General features: G+C 44.3%; 1 protein-coding gene across 3 annotated transcripts; it reads left to right on the plus strand.

The window, feature by feature from the left end:
• Window positions 1-347: 347 nt before the first annotated feature.
• Window positions 348-12427, plus strand: LOC126280410 (uncharacterized). 3 transcript variants are annotated; one of them, XM_049979765.1, is made up of 4 exons: window positions 348-422; window positions 11490-11750; window positions 11925-12098; window positions 12273-12427. In XM_049979765.1, exons 1-4 carry the CDS (start codon window positions 377-379, stop codon window positions 12350-12352), a joined length of 561 nt encoding a protein of 186 aa, XP_049835722.1. In that variant the 5' UTR covers window positions 348-376; the 3' UTR covers window positions 12353-12427. The 3 variants fall into 3 exon arrangements, with proteins under 3 accessions (XP_049835722.1, XP_049835721.1, XP_049835723.1); XM_049979764.1 differs by lacking the exon at window positions 11925-12098 and having other exon boundaries at window positions 11490-11924; XM_049979766.1 differs by lacking the exon at window positions 11925-12098 and having other exon boundaries at window positions 12099-12427.
• The last annotated feature ends 2191 nt before the right edge of the window (window positions 12428-14618 follow it).

Genomic DNA, 14618 nt, shown 5'->3' on the forward strand with positions numbered 1-14618 from the left:
TTCACACTACAACCAAATGAAAAACTCGGAAAATAGTTAATTTGTAATTATATCACGTGAAAATACAACAGAGTTTCAGAACCAGCACGTAGCGTTGTTTACCACCGCCCTTCACAGGGAACGTTTATGACAATGTACCTCTGGAACAGTTTGCAGCCTGCCCGTTCTTGGAAGACTATTACGATATTTTAATGAGTGGGCCCGATATCTGCCGCGAACGGGGAAGCGCGCCGTAGCGCCACACTCATTATCTACAGTTGAATGACTGTGGAAGAGCGCGCTCCGACTTCCTCGTGAACTGGCCAGCTTCCTCATCGCTTTCCAATATAAGGTAAGGCAGAGCTCGCTTCGGCTACAGCATCCACAGCCCACAGCCATGAGATCCGTCCTGGTCCTTCTGGCCACCGCCGCCGCTGTGCAAGGTAGGTCGCCTCAGTTACCTCCTATGTGATCACTGCGTGTCTTCATCTGTCATCTCTATCCTAGTCTTCAACAAGGTGCATGGCTGACATTTATGTTTTAGACTTATACAAGCTGAATAACGTGCTAATACATTCGAAAATGTTCAGCAAGTGTCGTATCTGTATACTAAAGTTGTAAAAGTTTTCAATCCATGGAAACGTAGTAAAAAGGCTTTCAGAAGAGTTCAGAACTACAAAACAATGTCACAGTCTTTAGCTTGTTCTAACGCATAGGGGTAAAACAGAAATAGCTAAATATTAAGTTGTAGAATAAGTTATTAACGTTTTTGTTTTGCATGTTGGTATTCCGGTTGCTATGACTTTATTTATCGACCGTCAATTTTTGTTTGTAGTTCACTGTTGCTGTTTGAGTTTACATACTGTCATTTGGAAATAGTGGCTCGAGCTGTGAAAGCTAAAAAAATGGAGTGCCATGTGGAGAAATCTGAACATTTCCGACACATTCTTCTGTTTTTCAGTGGAGGGGTGATAGCAGCTAGGGCAGCCAGAAACATCTGCACCGCGTATGGGGATAACGCCACTGGTCAGGGCACAGAAATATGGTTTTCTTGTTTTAAGAAGGATAGTTTTGACATTAGTAGCTCTCCATCTTCAGGAAGACCTTCGTGGTTTCAATTCTTTCTTTCACTTACGCCTTGTCCCGCAGCGATCGCAGGGTTGACGTGATTAGATCGGATTTGGCAAGGTTAGTTTTAGGGGTGACCGTATGCCCTTCCTGCCGCCACCCCGTACCCCCAGGGATGGAATCAGTGTACCCCAGCTGTCTGCATCTAGTGTAAATCGTGAAATGGTGCGAACGTGTTTCAAATGTCTGAGACGAATGCAATTGAGGCGGAACGTGGGGACCAGCAAGGTATTCACCTAACGGGATGTGTAAAACCACCTAAAAACCACATCCAGGCTGGCCGCCACACCGGCTCTCGTCGTTAATCCGCCGGGTAGATTCGATACGGAGACGGCGCGCCTACCCGAGTCCAGGAAGCAGCGCGTTAGCGCTCTCTACTACCCTGGCAGGTTACCTTCGTGCTTTCAATAAGATAGTTTAAACGCATTGATTCACAACGATCCAAGTCATTGTCCTCGAAAAGTGGCAAATGTGATACACTGTCATCATTCCACCATCGTGCGACATTTGCATGAAATGGAGAACGGTCAAAAATCAGGTGTCTGGGCACCGCATCCTGTAAGAAAGAATAAAAAAAAATCTGCAAATAGTCATATGTGCATCTCTGTTCGCTCGTCATCAATTGGCTCATGAACAACACCGACCATTCCTATCCTGTACTGTTAATTGTGGCGAGAAATTGTGTCTTTATGCTAATTTAAGGAGAAGAAGGGATTGGTCGAGCTGTTTCACAGAGGAAGACTGCACTGTGCTTTCCTCTCTAGATTGTCGCACAGTTGACAAAACGGTAGATATCGAAGTAGACGACAGAGGGATAGAGAAACAATTAAAATCGCTCAAAAGAGGAAAGGCCGCTGGTCCTGACGGAATACCAGTTCGATTTTACACAGAGTACGCGAAGGAACTTGCCCCCCTTCTTGCAGCGGTGTACCGTAGGTCTCTAGAAGAGCGAAGCGTACCAAAGGCTTGGAAAAGGGCACAGGTCATCCCCGTTTTCAAGAAGGGACGTCGAACAGATGTGCTGAACTATAGACCTATATCTCAAACGTCGATCAGTTGTAGAATTTTGGAACACGTATTATGTTCGAGTATAATGTCTTTTCTGGAGACTAGAAATCTACTCTGTAGGAATCAGCATGGGTTTCGAAAAAGACGGTCGTGTGAAACCCAGCTCGCGCTATTCGTCCACGAGACTCAGAGGGCCTTAGACACGGGTTCACAGGTAGATGCCGTGTTTCTTGACTTCCGCAAGGCGTTTGACACAGTTCCCCACAGTCGTTTAATGAACAAAGTAAGAGCATACGGACTATCAGATCAATTGTGTGATTAGATTGAGGAGTTCCTAGATAACAGAACGCAGCATGTCATTCTCAATGGAGAGAAGTCTTCCGAAGTAAGAGTGATTTCAGGTGTGCCGCAGGGGAGTGTCATAGGACCGTTGCTGTTCACAATATACATAAATGACCTGGTGGATGACATCGGAAGTTCACTGAGGCTTTTTGCAGATGATGCTGTGGTGTATCGAGAGGTTGCAACAATGGAAAATTGTACTGAAATGCAGGAGGATCTGCAGCGAATTGACGCATGGTGCACGGAATGGCAATTGAATCTCAATGTAGACAAGTGTAATGTGATGCGAATACATAGAAAGATAGGTCCCTTATCATTTAGCTACAAAATAGCAGGTCAGCAACTGGAAGCAGTTAATTCCATAAATTATCTGGGAGTACGCATTAGGAGTGATTTAAAATGGAATGATCATATAAAGTTGATCGTCGGTAAAGCAGATGCCAGACTGAGATTCATTGGAAGAATCCTAAGGAAATGCAATCCGACAACAAAGGAAGTAGGTTACAGTACGCTTGTTCGCCCAATGCTTGAATACTGCTCAGCAGTGTGGGATCCGCACCAGGTAGGGTTGATAGAAGAGATAGAGAAGATCCAACGGAGAGCAGCGCGCTTCGTTACAGGATCATTTAGTAATTGCGAAAGCGTTACGGAGATGATAGATAAACTCCAGTGGAAGACTCTGCAGGAGAGACGCTCAGTAGCTCGGTACGGGCTTTTGTTAAAGTTTCGAGAACATACCTTCACCGAAGAGTCAAGCAGTATATTGCTCCCTCCTACGTATATCTCGCGAAGAGACCATGAGGATAAAATCAGAGAGATTAGAGCCCACACAGAAGCATACCGACAATCCTTCTTTCCACGTACAATACGAGACTGGAATAGAAGGGAGAACCGTTAGAGGTACTCAGGGTACCCTCCGCCACACACCGTCAGGTGGCTTGCGGAGTATGGATGTAGATGTAGATGTAGAAACAAAGCAGCGACTCCGAGTACAAAGACCTGCGCGCATCCACAAAAGACAAAGTTATGCATCTGGTGGAACAGCGGCGATGTGGTGTACTACGAATTGCTTCCGCGAGGTGTAACCATAAGTACTGACATTTATTGTCAACAACTGAGACGTCTTGCAAACGCAGTCCAAAAACAACGACACGAAGACATCGCGAAGAGATGCTACTCCACCATAACGCCAGCCCGCGTTCCTCTAGTCTGACAAAAAACACTACACAGGAGTTGGGTTGGGAAGTCATTCCGCAGCCACCTTATTCAACTGATATTGTACCTTCAGATTTTCACCTGCTCCGTTCTCTGTCGAACAGTCTTCAAGGAACTTCCTTTCCGGATGAAAATGCGCTCCGACCATGGCTCGACTAGTTCATCGCCTCAAAACCAAGTGATTTCTACAGTTGCTGAATCGAAAAGTCACCCCAGGATTGGAAGACTGTTGGAAGTAGTAAAGGATAAATATTATTGATGACTAAAATCTCCATTTCTGTCTTTGTTGTGTTTACTAAAATTATGGAAAAATGTTGCGAATTTATGCACTAATTCAATAGCTGAATGTCTCTCACGAACATCGTATAACATCTGCGAAGTACAGTCACAGACAGGACATGAAACTAATAAACTGTGATGTGATTCTTTACTTCGTTACTTACTTTTTCTCCTTCCTATCCGTCTTGTGCTATTGTTGTCGCAAATTGGTAGGCTTAGCAGTGTAATCTCTTTCGTGCCTGTTTAGTTTGAAGACAGAAAGATTGGGGTTTAAGATTTTGTTGACGACGAGATAATTAGAGAAGAAATGCAGGCTCTACTGGGGAAGTAAGATGAATGAATCTGCCTTAAACTCTGGGAGGAATCATACCAGCATTTACGTTAAGCGGTTTAGGGAGATCAGGAAAACCATTATCTGGATGGCTGAAAAGGGATTTGTAACGGCATCCGCCAGAATGCGAAGCCAGTGCACAACCTAGCTCGGTCGTTTAGTTCGAGCACAAATAGAGTGCAATTCAGGGATTAATCAGTCCATCATTCTTGCAGGGACGAAGCAGTTGTAGTAATACTTAAGTATCGAACGCTGGCAGCTATATCGCTCATGTGCAGCACGCTCAGTTCAAATGGTTCAAATGGCTCTGAGCACTATGGGACTTAACTTCTGAGGTCATTTGTCCCCTATAACTTAGAACTACTTAAACCTAAGGACACCACACACATCCATGCCCGAGGCAGGATTCGAACCTGCGACCGTAGCGGTCACGCTGTTCACGCTTCAGTGATGTAGGTCATGTAATACTTAAGAAAATAAAAATTGTAGTTGTAACTAGCTGTCAAAAACTGGAAGAAGTTGTTCCAAAAAACAGTCGAATTTGCTTCGGTTTCACAGACTTGTAATTTTTTTTGAAAGACGTTGTTTTCGCCACTGACTGTCCATTCATTGAAAAGCACTATTGCAATTTCACCCTTTTGGTCATTTTCACGTGGGTATAGCAGGATAAGTAGTTTAGTCGTGGTCTACTGATATCGCAGCACGTATTACCATGCTTCGTTGGGCACAACCGTATTTGATGAAGACTAGCCGGCCGCGGTGGCCGAGTGGTTCTATGAGCTTCGGTCCGGAATCGCGCGACTGCTACGGTCGTAGGTTCGAATCCTGCCTCGGGCATGGATGTGTGTGATGTCCTTAGGTTATTTACGTTAAAGTAGTTATAAGTAATAGGGAACTGATGACCTCAGGTGTTAAGTCCCATAGTGCTCAGAGCCATTTGAACCATCTGATGAAGACTCACAGTCTAATAAAAGTCGTTGGAAGATTTCTTATTCACCATTAACTGTACGTTTATTATTAATGGTATAGTTTTCTCAAATTTTTCAACGTCTGCCTTCCACTTTCCAATTTCGTTAAACCATGTTTGGAGTTGTGCGACGTAAACGGAAGTTGGTAGGCGTTTTTTCACGTCTCAGAGATGATGTCTATTCAAATTTCGCCCCATTCGGATAGAGTGGCCACTATGCACCACTGTAAGGAAGCAAATCAAGTTTGCTTTAATTACACTACGCGAAGGTCGTGAGCTTTAGTTACCTTTGAGACTGGACGTAGAGAGTTGATGATAATGGTTCAAATGGATATAACCACTATGGGACTTAACATCTGAGGTCATCAGTCCCCTAGACTTAAAACTACTTAAACCTAACTAGCCTAAGGAGACCATACACATCCATGCCCGAGGCAGGATTCAAACCTGCGACCGCAGCAGCCGCTTGGTTCCGGACAGAAGCACCTAGAACCACTCGGCCACAGCGGCCTGCTAGTTGATGTAATTCAAGAATGCCCCTAAGGTGACACAGACGCCATTACGAACACCGTGCCGCGGGGGGTAGCCGCGTGGTCTGGGTTGCATTGCCACAGTTCACGTGGCTCTCCCCGTCTGAGGTTCGAGTCCTCCCTCGGGCAAGAGTGTGTGTGTTGTCCTTAGGGTAAGTTAAAGTTAGATTAAGTAGTGTGGAAGCCTAGGGACTCATGACCTCAGCAGTTTGGTCCCCAAGGAACTTAACACCACCACCAACACCTCACTGAGTTTGAACAAGGTCGTTGCTTCTGCGATGCTACAGAAAGGCTTGGCAGGATTGTAGCCATGCACATGATCGCTGGCGGCAATAGTCTCGAAAAAGTACGGTCGCATGTGACTCTACCGAGAGGGAAGACCATCGTGTTCAGCGTGTGGCTCTGGTATCGTATTGCAAATGCAACAGCAGTGTTAGCAGCAGTTGGCACCACAGTGACATAACGGACTGTTACGAATCGGTTACATCAGGGACAGACGCCCTGTGGCGTACATTACACTGAAACCAAGCCATCACCATTTGCGACTTCAGTGGTGTCAAACGAGAGCTCGTCGGAGGGCTGGATGCAGGTCTATTGTGTTTGCTGATGACAGCTAGTTCTGCCTTGGTGCCAGCGATGGCACCGTATTGATTTGAAGGAGGTCTGAGGCTGTAACCATCCTATGTGTGTTCTAGAGACAATGGACCTACACCAGGAGCTACGATCTGTGGTGCGACAGCCTCTGGTGTTTATGCCACGCACTTTGAGTGCAGGTTTGTACGTCAGTCTGGTGACTGACCTGTTATGCTGCTATTCATGAACAGCGTTCCAGAGAGTGTTTCTTGTGGTTGGCAGGAAAGCCAACACCGTGTTACTAGAGGAGGCCAAAAGGCACGCGATTTAGCTCACGCAGGCTGGCGTGAGGTCTGAAACAGGACGAGGAAATTAGAATTTAGAAACATAGCTGGTGGAATACTTAACTGTAATCCATTTATGATGAACGTCGCTCTTGATGGTACATAGTTCACAATATCAATAGTAACTGATAATGGCGCCTTGCTAGGTCGTAGCAAATGATGTAGCTGAAGGCTATGCTAAACTATCTTCTCGGCAAATGAGAACGTAAGTAGGCAGTGAACCATCGCTAGCAATGTCGGCTGTACAACTGGGGCGAGTGCTAGGAAGTCTCTCTAGACCTGCCGTGTGGCGACGCTTGGTCCTCAATCACTGATAGTGGCGACACGCGGGTCCGACGTATACTACCGGACCGCCGCCGATTTGAAGGCTACCACCTAGCAAGTGTGGTGTCTGGCTGTGACACTACAGTGTTTTCGAACGGGATAACGTCCGCCCACATACCACTGTTCTAACCTAAAGTAGCGACATGTTGGCTTGGCGTGCTCAGTCACCATATCTAATTTCAATCGCTCACATGTTGGACATCATCTTACGATAACTCCAGCTTCATCCACAACTACCATTAACCGTCGCTTTATTGACAGATCAAGTGAAACAGGCATGGAACCAGAACTAACATAAACGAAAAATCATGCTCCATCATCAGTTCAGAGAACGCTGTGCCAATAGGATGTGGCTTGACCTAGGAACAATGTCGGTGAGTGTTAACCATTCTGTGCCAATTTTTGGATGTTTTTGGAGCATCCACCAATTAGTCAACACATTTACAGGGATGCCACAAGTTCAACGACGCATAATTTGGAGGGAAGCAGAGAAAATGTTACAAGATTACATCACTGAATCTTCACAGAGTCCTTCCTGTATTTTTCAACTATGATGTTCAGACGGGCTACTTACAAATGAAGTTGATGAGGCTACCTTGAAAAAGTCTACCTTCAGTACTCCTGGCGCTCTGTGTGAGTTCACAGTTATGACATTTGAACTATGTACCACTACAGCTATCTATGAGCCTATGATGGATAATGAGCCTCGAAATCTTAAGTGGATTTTATCTCTTTACTATCCGTATGGCATTTGCGTTCCTTTGAAGACACTGAAATACATCTAAGCGACCTGACAACCATACTAAAGTGTGTAAGACTGCAGGCCTTCACACGAAACCGAAGTCTCGTCCAAGCAATGAAAATCTTGAGGCACCTAATTAAAGCGATGGAGCTTCTCTCGATCCAGAGAAGATAAGAACAGTCGCAGTTATTTCTAGTCCTAGACGCATTCGTGATGTGACAATTTTTCTCGATATGGTCTCATACTACCGGCGATTCATAAAGGACTTCTATGTCAACGCACATATCTTGCAAGAACTACTGCAGGGAGATCCAGAGGTTCCTGAAACGAAGTGTAAGAAACATCTTTCCTTAGCCTCATATCTTCTCCATTCGTAGCATTGTATTACAAGAACGCATTGTCAGAGCTTCCCAATGCTGCCATAATTTGTGGGATAGGTACAGTTCTAGTGAAACTTCAGGAAAGTACTGAATGGGTGACAGCTTATGCTTCCAGAGTACTTTCCAAGTCTGCAACTGAGAAAGGGTGCCTCGCAACTGCTTGGCCCATGAATGAGTTCTGGCCATATTTATTTTGCAAACCATTCTCTATTGTGATAGACCACCTTTTTCTATGCTTTCTAACTAGCCCATCAGATCCTTCGGGACAATGAGCGAGATGGTCACTGAGGAGTGTGACATCACAAAGGTATACAAGATGGGTGTGCAGACATAGGGTTGCCACATACCTTTCAAGGAATCTTTTGGGGGAACACAGAACCATCAATAAATTCTCATTCATGGCTGCATCAAACTACATTGCTGCTGAACAGATGGAAGATCCAGTACTGCTGAAAACTACATAATCATTTAAGGTGGAACTGACTAAAGGAGAATCCTCTTGAACGCATCCTTGTTCAAGAGGAACCATCACACAATGTTCTGGAAATCATTTCTCAGCAGTCTAGCTCATCTACAATCAGCTGTGGTCAAGAAATTCTATGACATTTCAGTAGCTAGTCACATGAGATTCGTAAAGACTCTAGCCAGAATCAGACGCAGGTATCACTGGTCAGCTTTCTACTGATCTTTTACGCACTATGTGAGCCTCTATAAGTAATGACAGTGACGTAAGCAAGTGCAGCAGTTACCTGGAGAGCATCTAATACCAATTCTGCCTGCAGAAGCGCCATTCCATCGAACTGGAATCGACCTCTTGCGGATGTTCCCTATGCCGATAAACAGGAATCGATGGACAATAGTCTACACTGAATACTTCACCCACAATGCTGTCATCAAAACTTGTAGAGGACATAGTTCTGCAGCATGAAGCAGCCTGTGTTATGATCTCTAATTGTAGGAAAAATAGTGTCAGATGTAACTTGATATTGCGATATCATTCACAGTATGACAACAGCCTACACCCATAGAGCCTTACAAAATGTTTTAATAAAATGCTCTTAATGTACAGTGATGTCGAACAGCTAGACAGGAATGTTATAATGCCCTCACGACGTTCGCATATAACACCACAAAGCAAGACATTAGAGACTTCACACTGTTATTTCTGCTCAAATGTCAGTAGGCCCAAAGGACAGTGGATGTACAGTTAATATTTCAACTGGACAACATTCAGGATGACTATGTGAAATAACCTCTTCGCCAGGACCCAAGAAGGACCTTAGATGCTTAGGAGAAAGACCAAAACACCATGTCACAGCCAATGAGATATAGCCTGGGAGACATCGTATGTATTTTTACTACAATGTGGCATGCGGGACTGTCGAAAAAGTTACTAAAACACTACTTTGGACCGTACTGCAACCTTGCTACTTGTTGGACATCATTTGCGTAGTTGAGTATTACGACTCTTCATCAAGCAGAAGCGCTGAGACCTCATCCATGTCCTTTGTATCAAGTCCTACAACAGTACTGAGCCACATATGGACGATGGAGGCTTGTTGTACAAAGGAACTGAAGGCCCACTCGATGACTGCAAAACTTAAATGAGAAGGGCTACACAATAACCCAAACGCAAGGATCCTCATACACTGTCATACTATAGGCCACTGCCAAGATTTGGATCCATGATGTTGTAGTCGTCTCCAATAAGAACAAATTTCTGAAATAGTGGGTCGTTGTTTTTCCAGGAGAGGGAGTAATGTTGCGAACTGTGCTCCATTCAGAGTGGAGTAGTGGTTAGCATCGCTGGATGCCATACTGTGGGTCACATGCTCGAATTTGAGCACCAGTAAATAATTGTTACCCTTTATTTGTCATTTCTAGAAGGTTCTAGAAGTTTCTTATGTTTGTCCTGTTTAGTCTGGAATATTCGATGTTTGTATAAACAGCATCTTGCTCTTTTCAGGAGGTAGCTGTATTTTGGCTTTACGTTGGTGTCCCTTATAAACAAACTTTCAGTGCTAAGTGTTTAATTGATTGACCAACCCTGCTTTCACACCTGATTGTGGTTACCATATGACAATGTTGTTAGGCAGCAATACTCTAGAAGGTTACATATTCTGGTAAAATGCTGTACATAATTTGTAATCTGTGCCTAAGATGTAGACTGAATGCCGTCAGAGGAAAATATTTCTAGGACACTGTCTAACTAGTGTGCATAGGTAGTGTCTTACTTGGTAAGACTTCCCCTTAACAGGTGGTTGTTTCATGTACTTTATTTACTGCCCAGTACAGGAGTAGGAGCCTATGATGTCATTGATTGACAGAGATGCCTGCGCTGAATGTAGTACAAGAAAGGAGGCTGTCAGATCCCACTCTTACAGTAGTGCATCCTAATTTTTTTACCATAAAATTACAATTTATTGCAGTGCCCTGTGTGACACGTTCCTTGTTACCAACGACGATATTTCTTTCGTGGTAAGGCTCTTGGAATGAATACTATTCAAAATTTCAAAGATAAAATAATAAGATGAGTGAGAACTATGAGCTCTGTTTCTGATAGCTGGTATCCTCAGTTGGAAGTGTCAACCACCCACATTCTTATGCAGAATGCTGTTCAGTAACTCGTCAGGAAGGAGATGATACAGTTTTCTCTTGACAAGTTAATGTCCCACAAAGATAACAGAGCCACAGTTATTAGGTCTCTCAGTTTGATATCTCTGTCAGAAGTAGTGCTATAAGACTGGTCAGCAGTGAGCTGTAGCCATAAGCAGCCCTAGAGGATGGCTCAAGTGACTAGATGAAAATGACATGTTTGATGAATGGCAGGTCAGGCGTTTCCCATTCCTAATTTTGGGTGTAGTCTTAATTTGTTAGTATTGATCTAGAGTATAACTTCATAGTAGAAATGGAGCTGTGAGTCACTTTTTTGGACTGCTTTGCCGATTTTTTTTGTATCTGCAGTCATCTTGTTGTCGTTCTCTAACTGACTAGAGTTGCTTGCAGTTATTAACAGAATGTGTAACAATGTGTATAACACTTTGTGTAGCATGTGCACGATAGCACAAGAAGACTGTTTTCGTTGTTGCAATTTGACACTAATCAAGTGCGCTATAAATGTGGTTTGAGTAACTGGTAGCAAAAAGCTGTTGTTATTCAGAGCATGCAAGTTGAAACTGGAGCTGAAAGGACGAAGGTGAAGAAATGGCCTCAAAATGTCTTGTAAATGTGAGTCAACAATTGAATAAATCTATTATAGCGTTGCTCAAACATGACTGTTTTAGAAAAAATGATCGATGAGGTGAGGAAAGTAAATCAAATATGTAAGATGTAATCTGGATTCACAGGATTCGGCATCCACCGAGGATTGGATGCGAGCCTAGCTCAAGCTCAAGCACAGGCGCAAGCAGCAGGGCTGGGGCTCGGCGGTGGTCTTCTGGGTGGAGGAGCAGGGCTGAGTGCTGCGCAGGCTCAAGCGCAGGCCCAGGCTGCCGGGCTGGGCGGCGGCTACCACGGCATCTGGAAGCGACACGCCCTCTACGGCTTGGGTCTGACTGACTCCCTCGCCCAGGCACAGGCGCAGGCACAAGCTGCCGGGCTCGGGGGAGGTTACTACAGTAGGGGTGGTGCAGCCCTCAGCCAGGCTCAAGCACAGGCCCAGGCTGCCGGGCTGGGCGGCGGCTACCACGGCATCTGGAAGCGCCACGCCCTCTACGGCTTGGGTCTGACTGACTCCCTCGCCCAGGCTCAGGCCCAGGCACAAGCTGCCGGGCTCGGGGGAGGTTACTACGGTGGGGGTGGTGCAGCCCTCAGCCAGGCTCAAGCACAGGCCCAGGCTGCCGGGCTGGGCGGCGGCTACCACGGCATCTGGAAGCGCCACGCCCTCTACGGCTTGGGTCTGACTGACTCCCTCGCCCAGGCTCAGGCCCAGGCACAAGCTGCCGGGCTCGGGGGAGGTTACTACGGTGGGGGTGGTGCTGCCCTCAGTCAGGCCCAAGCACAGGCCCAGGCTGCTGGGCTGGGCGGCGGCTACCACGGCATCTGGAAGCGGCACGCCCTCTACGGCTTGGGTCTGACTGACTCCCTCGCCCAGGCACAGGGGCAGGCACAAGCAGCCGGGCTCGGGGGAGGTTACTACGGTGGGGGTGGTGCTGCCCTCAGTCAGGCCCAAGCGCAGGCGCAGGCTGCTGCAGTGGGGCTCGACTACTAATGTCTGCCCTCACTGTCACTTCAATGACCTGTAATTGGGGGCAAAGTGCATGAAATAAACAAGAATACAAAGATACATCTGTCTTCCTCATTTCACTCACTCCTTTGCACCTCAACGACTGACAGTGATCCTTCAATATTTCTTGGACCATTTCAGATATCTGATGCTTAATTGTCTTGTAGAAAAACATCTGACAAGAAATCAATAAATATTAAACAAATGAGTCAAATGGTCTTCAGCTATAAATATACTTATTACTATTGCTCATGTCCTCTTTGGTTTTTACTCTTGAGAGAGTATATGAAATTTGACTTGTATGTAGTCCGAAACGTACAGTAGGCACCCTAATAGATGGATGCACTTTCCATGTTGAATTCTCGACCCAGTACATAATTATAAATGTCCCTACATGTTCCCACAATGAAAGTCGTGAATGTGTGCAAGTTTCCATTGCTATGATCTCATATATCAATGCATCTTCGATGATTTAATTTAAGAGTACGTAATTAATTTCACACACCGGCATCTATCATTATTTTATTTTAATTTATATATTTATTGCTGTCTTCAGATTTACTGTTTTTGGGATTTTTTATATCGTTACACATTGTAACTGATTACAGAGTTGTGTCTTAGATTAGCAATAATTATAATATTAAAACCACATTAATAAGGGTAATGATAAAAATCGTCATAATATTAAAACTAAACAGGAAAGCTCTTTCTCATTTACTGCAAAGTTTTGTTGATCATTATTATGTTCCGCCAAGCGTTGACAGAAAATGCAGTTAATATTATAAATTATAGTAATGAGAAAGAAATTATAAAAATGTTATGTGTTAGTAGAAATATAATTCGATTCACTTAGCACTAAAATAAGATTACCATTCAAGAACTGAAAATGCAGGATTGTTGGCTAAGGCTCTGAGCACTATGGGACTTAACAGCTCAGGTCGTCAGTCCCCTAGAACTTAAAACTACTTAAACCTAACTAACATAAGGACAACACACACATGCATGCCCGAGGCAGGATTCGAACCTGCGACCGTAGCAGCCTCAAGGTTCGAGACTGAAGCTCCTAGAACCGCTCGGCCACCAGGATTGTTGGTTTCGGTTTATTGGGACATAGGTGTATCGATTGGATTGAAAACGGGATGCCGTGGTTGCCTTGTCGTTTGTAGAGTTCGAATTGAAATCTGCGTTTATTTCTATTAGGTGACAGGCCTGGAATTATGCTGAACCAGTTGGTGATTTTTATTGTAAGCTTTGATTAATTATGCCACAGTAATATTAACATTAACACCTTACAGTCTGACGTTTCAAAAATAGCGAAAAAAGAAGGCTGCAAAAGAAAGAAAAGCTTGACAACATTTTAGTAGCTGCACTGTTAGATTTTGTGTGCCACAGAGGATTTCATTCAGTTATAATAAGAAATGTCTGTGCACTTCAATGCATGTACGAAAGGTCCTTATGAAGTTTGCATCTTTTTGTACTGCTACACTGAAAACTTCGTCCCCAAAAGCTTAAGGGAACTCGACCTCACCGGCAAAGCATGTGGAAGCCGAAATCGGAATTATATAGCTATTGACCTTCACAGAAAGTGACAGATCTCGTAAAATCTATCACTATTTCCTTATTAGAGAGTACTCTTATTTTGTGTCTGACTGTGACTTTGGTGTGGTGAAAAGAAAGTTGCAAATGTGCGAACAGTATAGAGGCTGCTGCGGAATTCCTTTTACAGATTCGAGGATAGGTTCCTTACACCAAAACAAGAAACAACGTGTGAGAAACATAGGTTCTAAAATGCAGACCTTCAGAGCTATGAACACCTGTTCGTCTTCGCTACTCTGAAACACGTCTCTTCTGTTGAACAAGTGCCCATAGCTCTTAAGGTACACATTTTAGAGCTAAGGTTTATTATACTTTTTTCTTGTGTTGATATAAGTATCCTGTCCTCAAAGCCTGTAAAGGGAATTTAGTTACACCCGGTATATTACTTATCTCTGAACCTAGCCACCTTTATGCAGAAATAAAAGAGAATTTGTGACTTTTAATTCGTGGTGGATCTCTTTATACAAAAAGGTCATATCAGATAAAACAATGGAAAAAGGCACTAGCGGAGGACAAAGTATTATTTACTCCTCGGAAGCTTCCTCGAAGGCCATACCTTTACGTTAGTGAAAACCAGGTCAGATGTTTCTAACAAGAACATTAGGCTTCCTCAGACAGAAGCATATCATAGGAAAATACCTAGAAAAAAAGGAAA

Source organism: Schistocerca gregaria, chromosome 1 (genome assembly GCF_023897955.1).
Source record: "Schistocerca gregaria isolate iqSchGreg1 chromosome 1, iqSchGreg1.2, whole genome shotgun sequence".
Lineage (NCBI taxonomy): Eukaryota > Metazoa > Arthropoda > Insecta > Orthoptera > Acrididae > Schistocerca > Schistocerca gregaria.

Bases quoted from the DNA above. Each gene is read 5' to 3' on its own strand.
- LOC126280410 (XM_049979764.1), top strand. From the start codon at position 377: ATGAGATCCGTCCTGGTCCTTCTGGCCACCGCCGCCGCTGTGCAAG. The intron at 423-11,489 runs GTAGGTCGCCTC...CTGGATTCACAG, and splicing joins CACCGCCGCCGCTGTGCAAG to GATTCGGCATCCACCGAGGA. The intron at 11,925-12,272 runs GTTACTACGGTG...GGCTCGGGGGAG, and splicing joins AGCTGCCGGGCTCGGGGGAG to GTTACTACGGTGGGGGTGGT.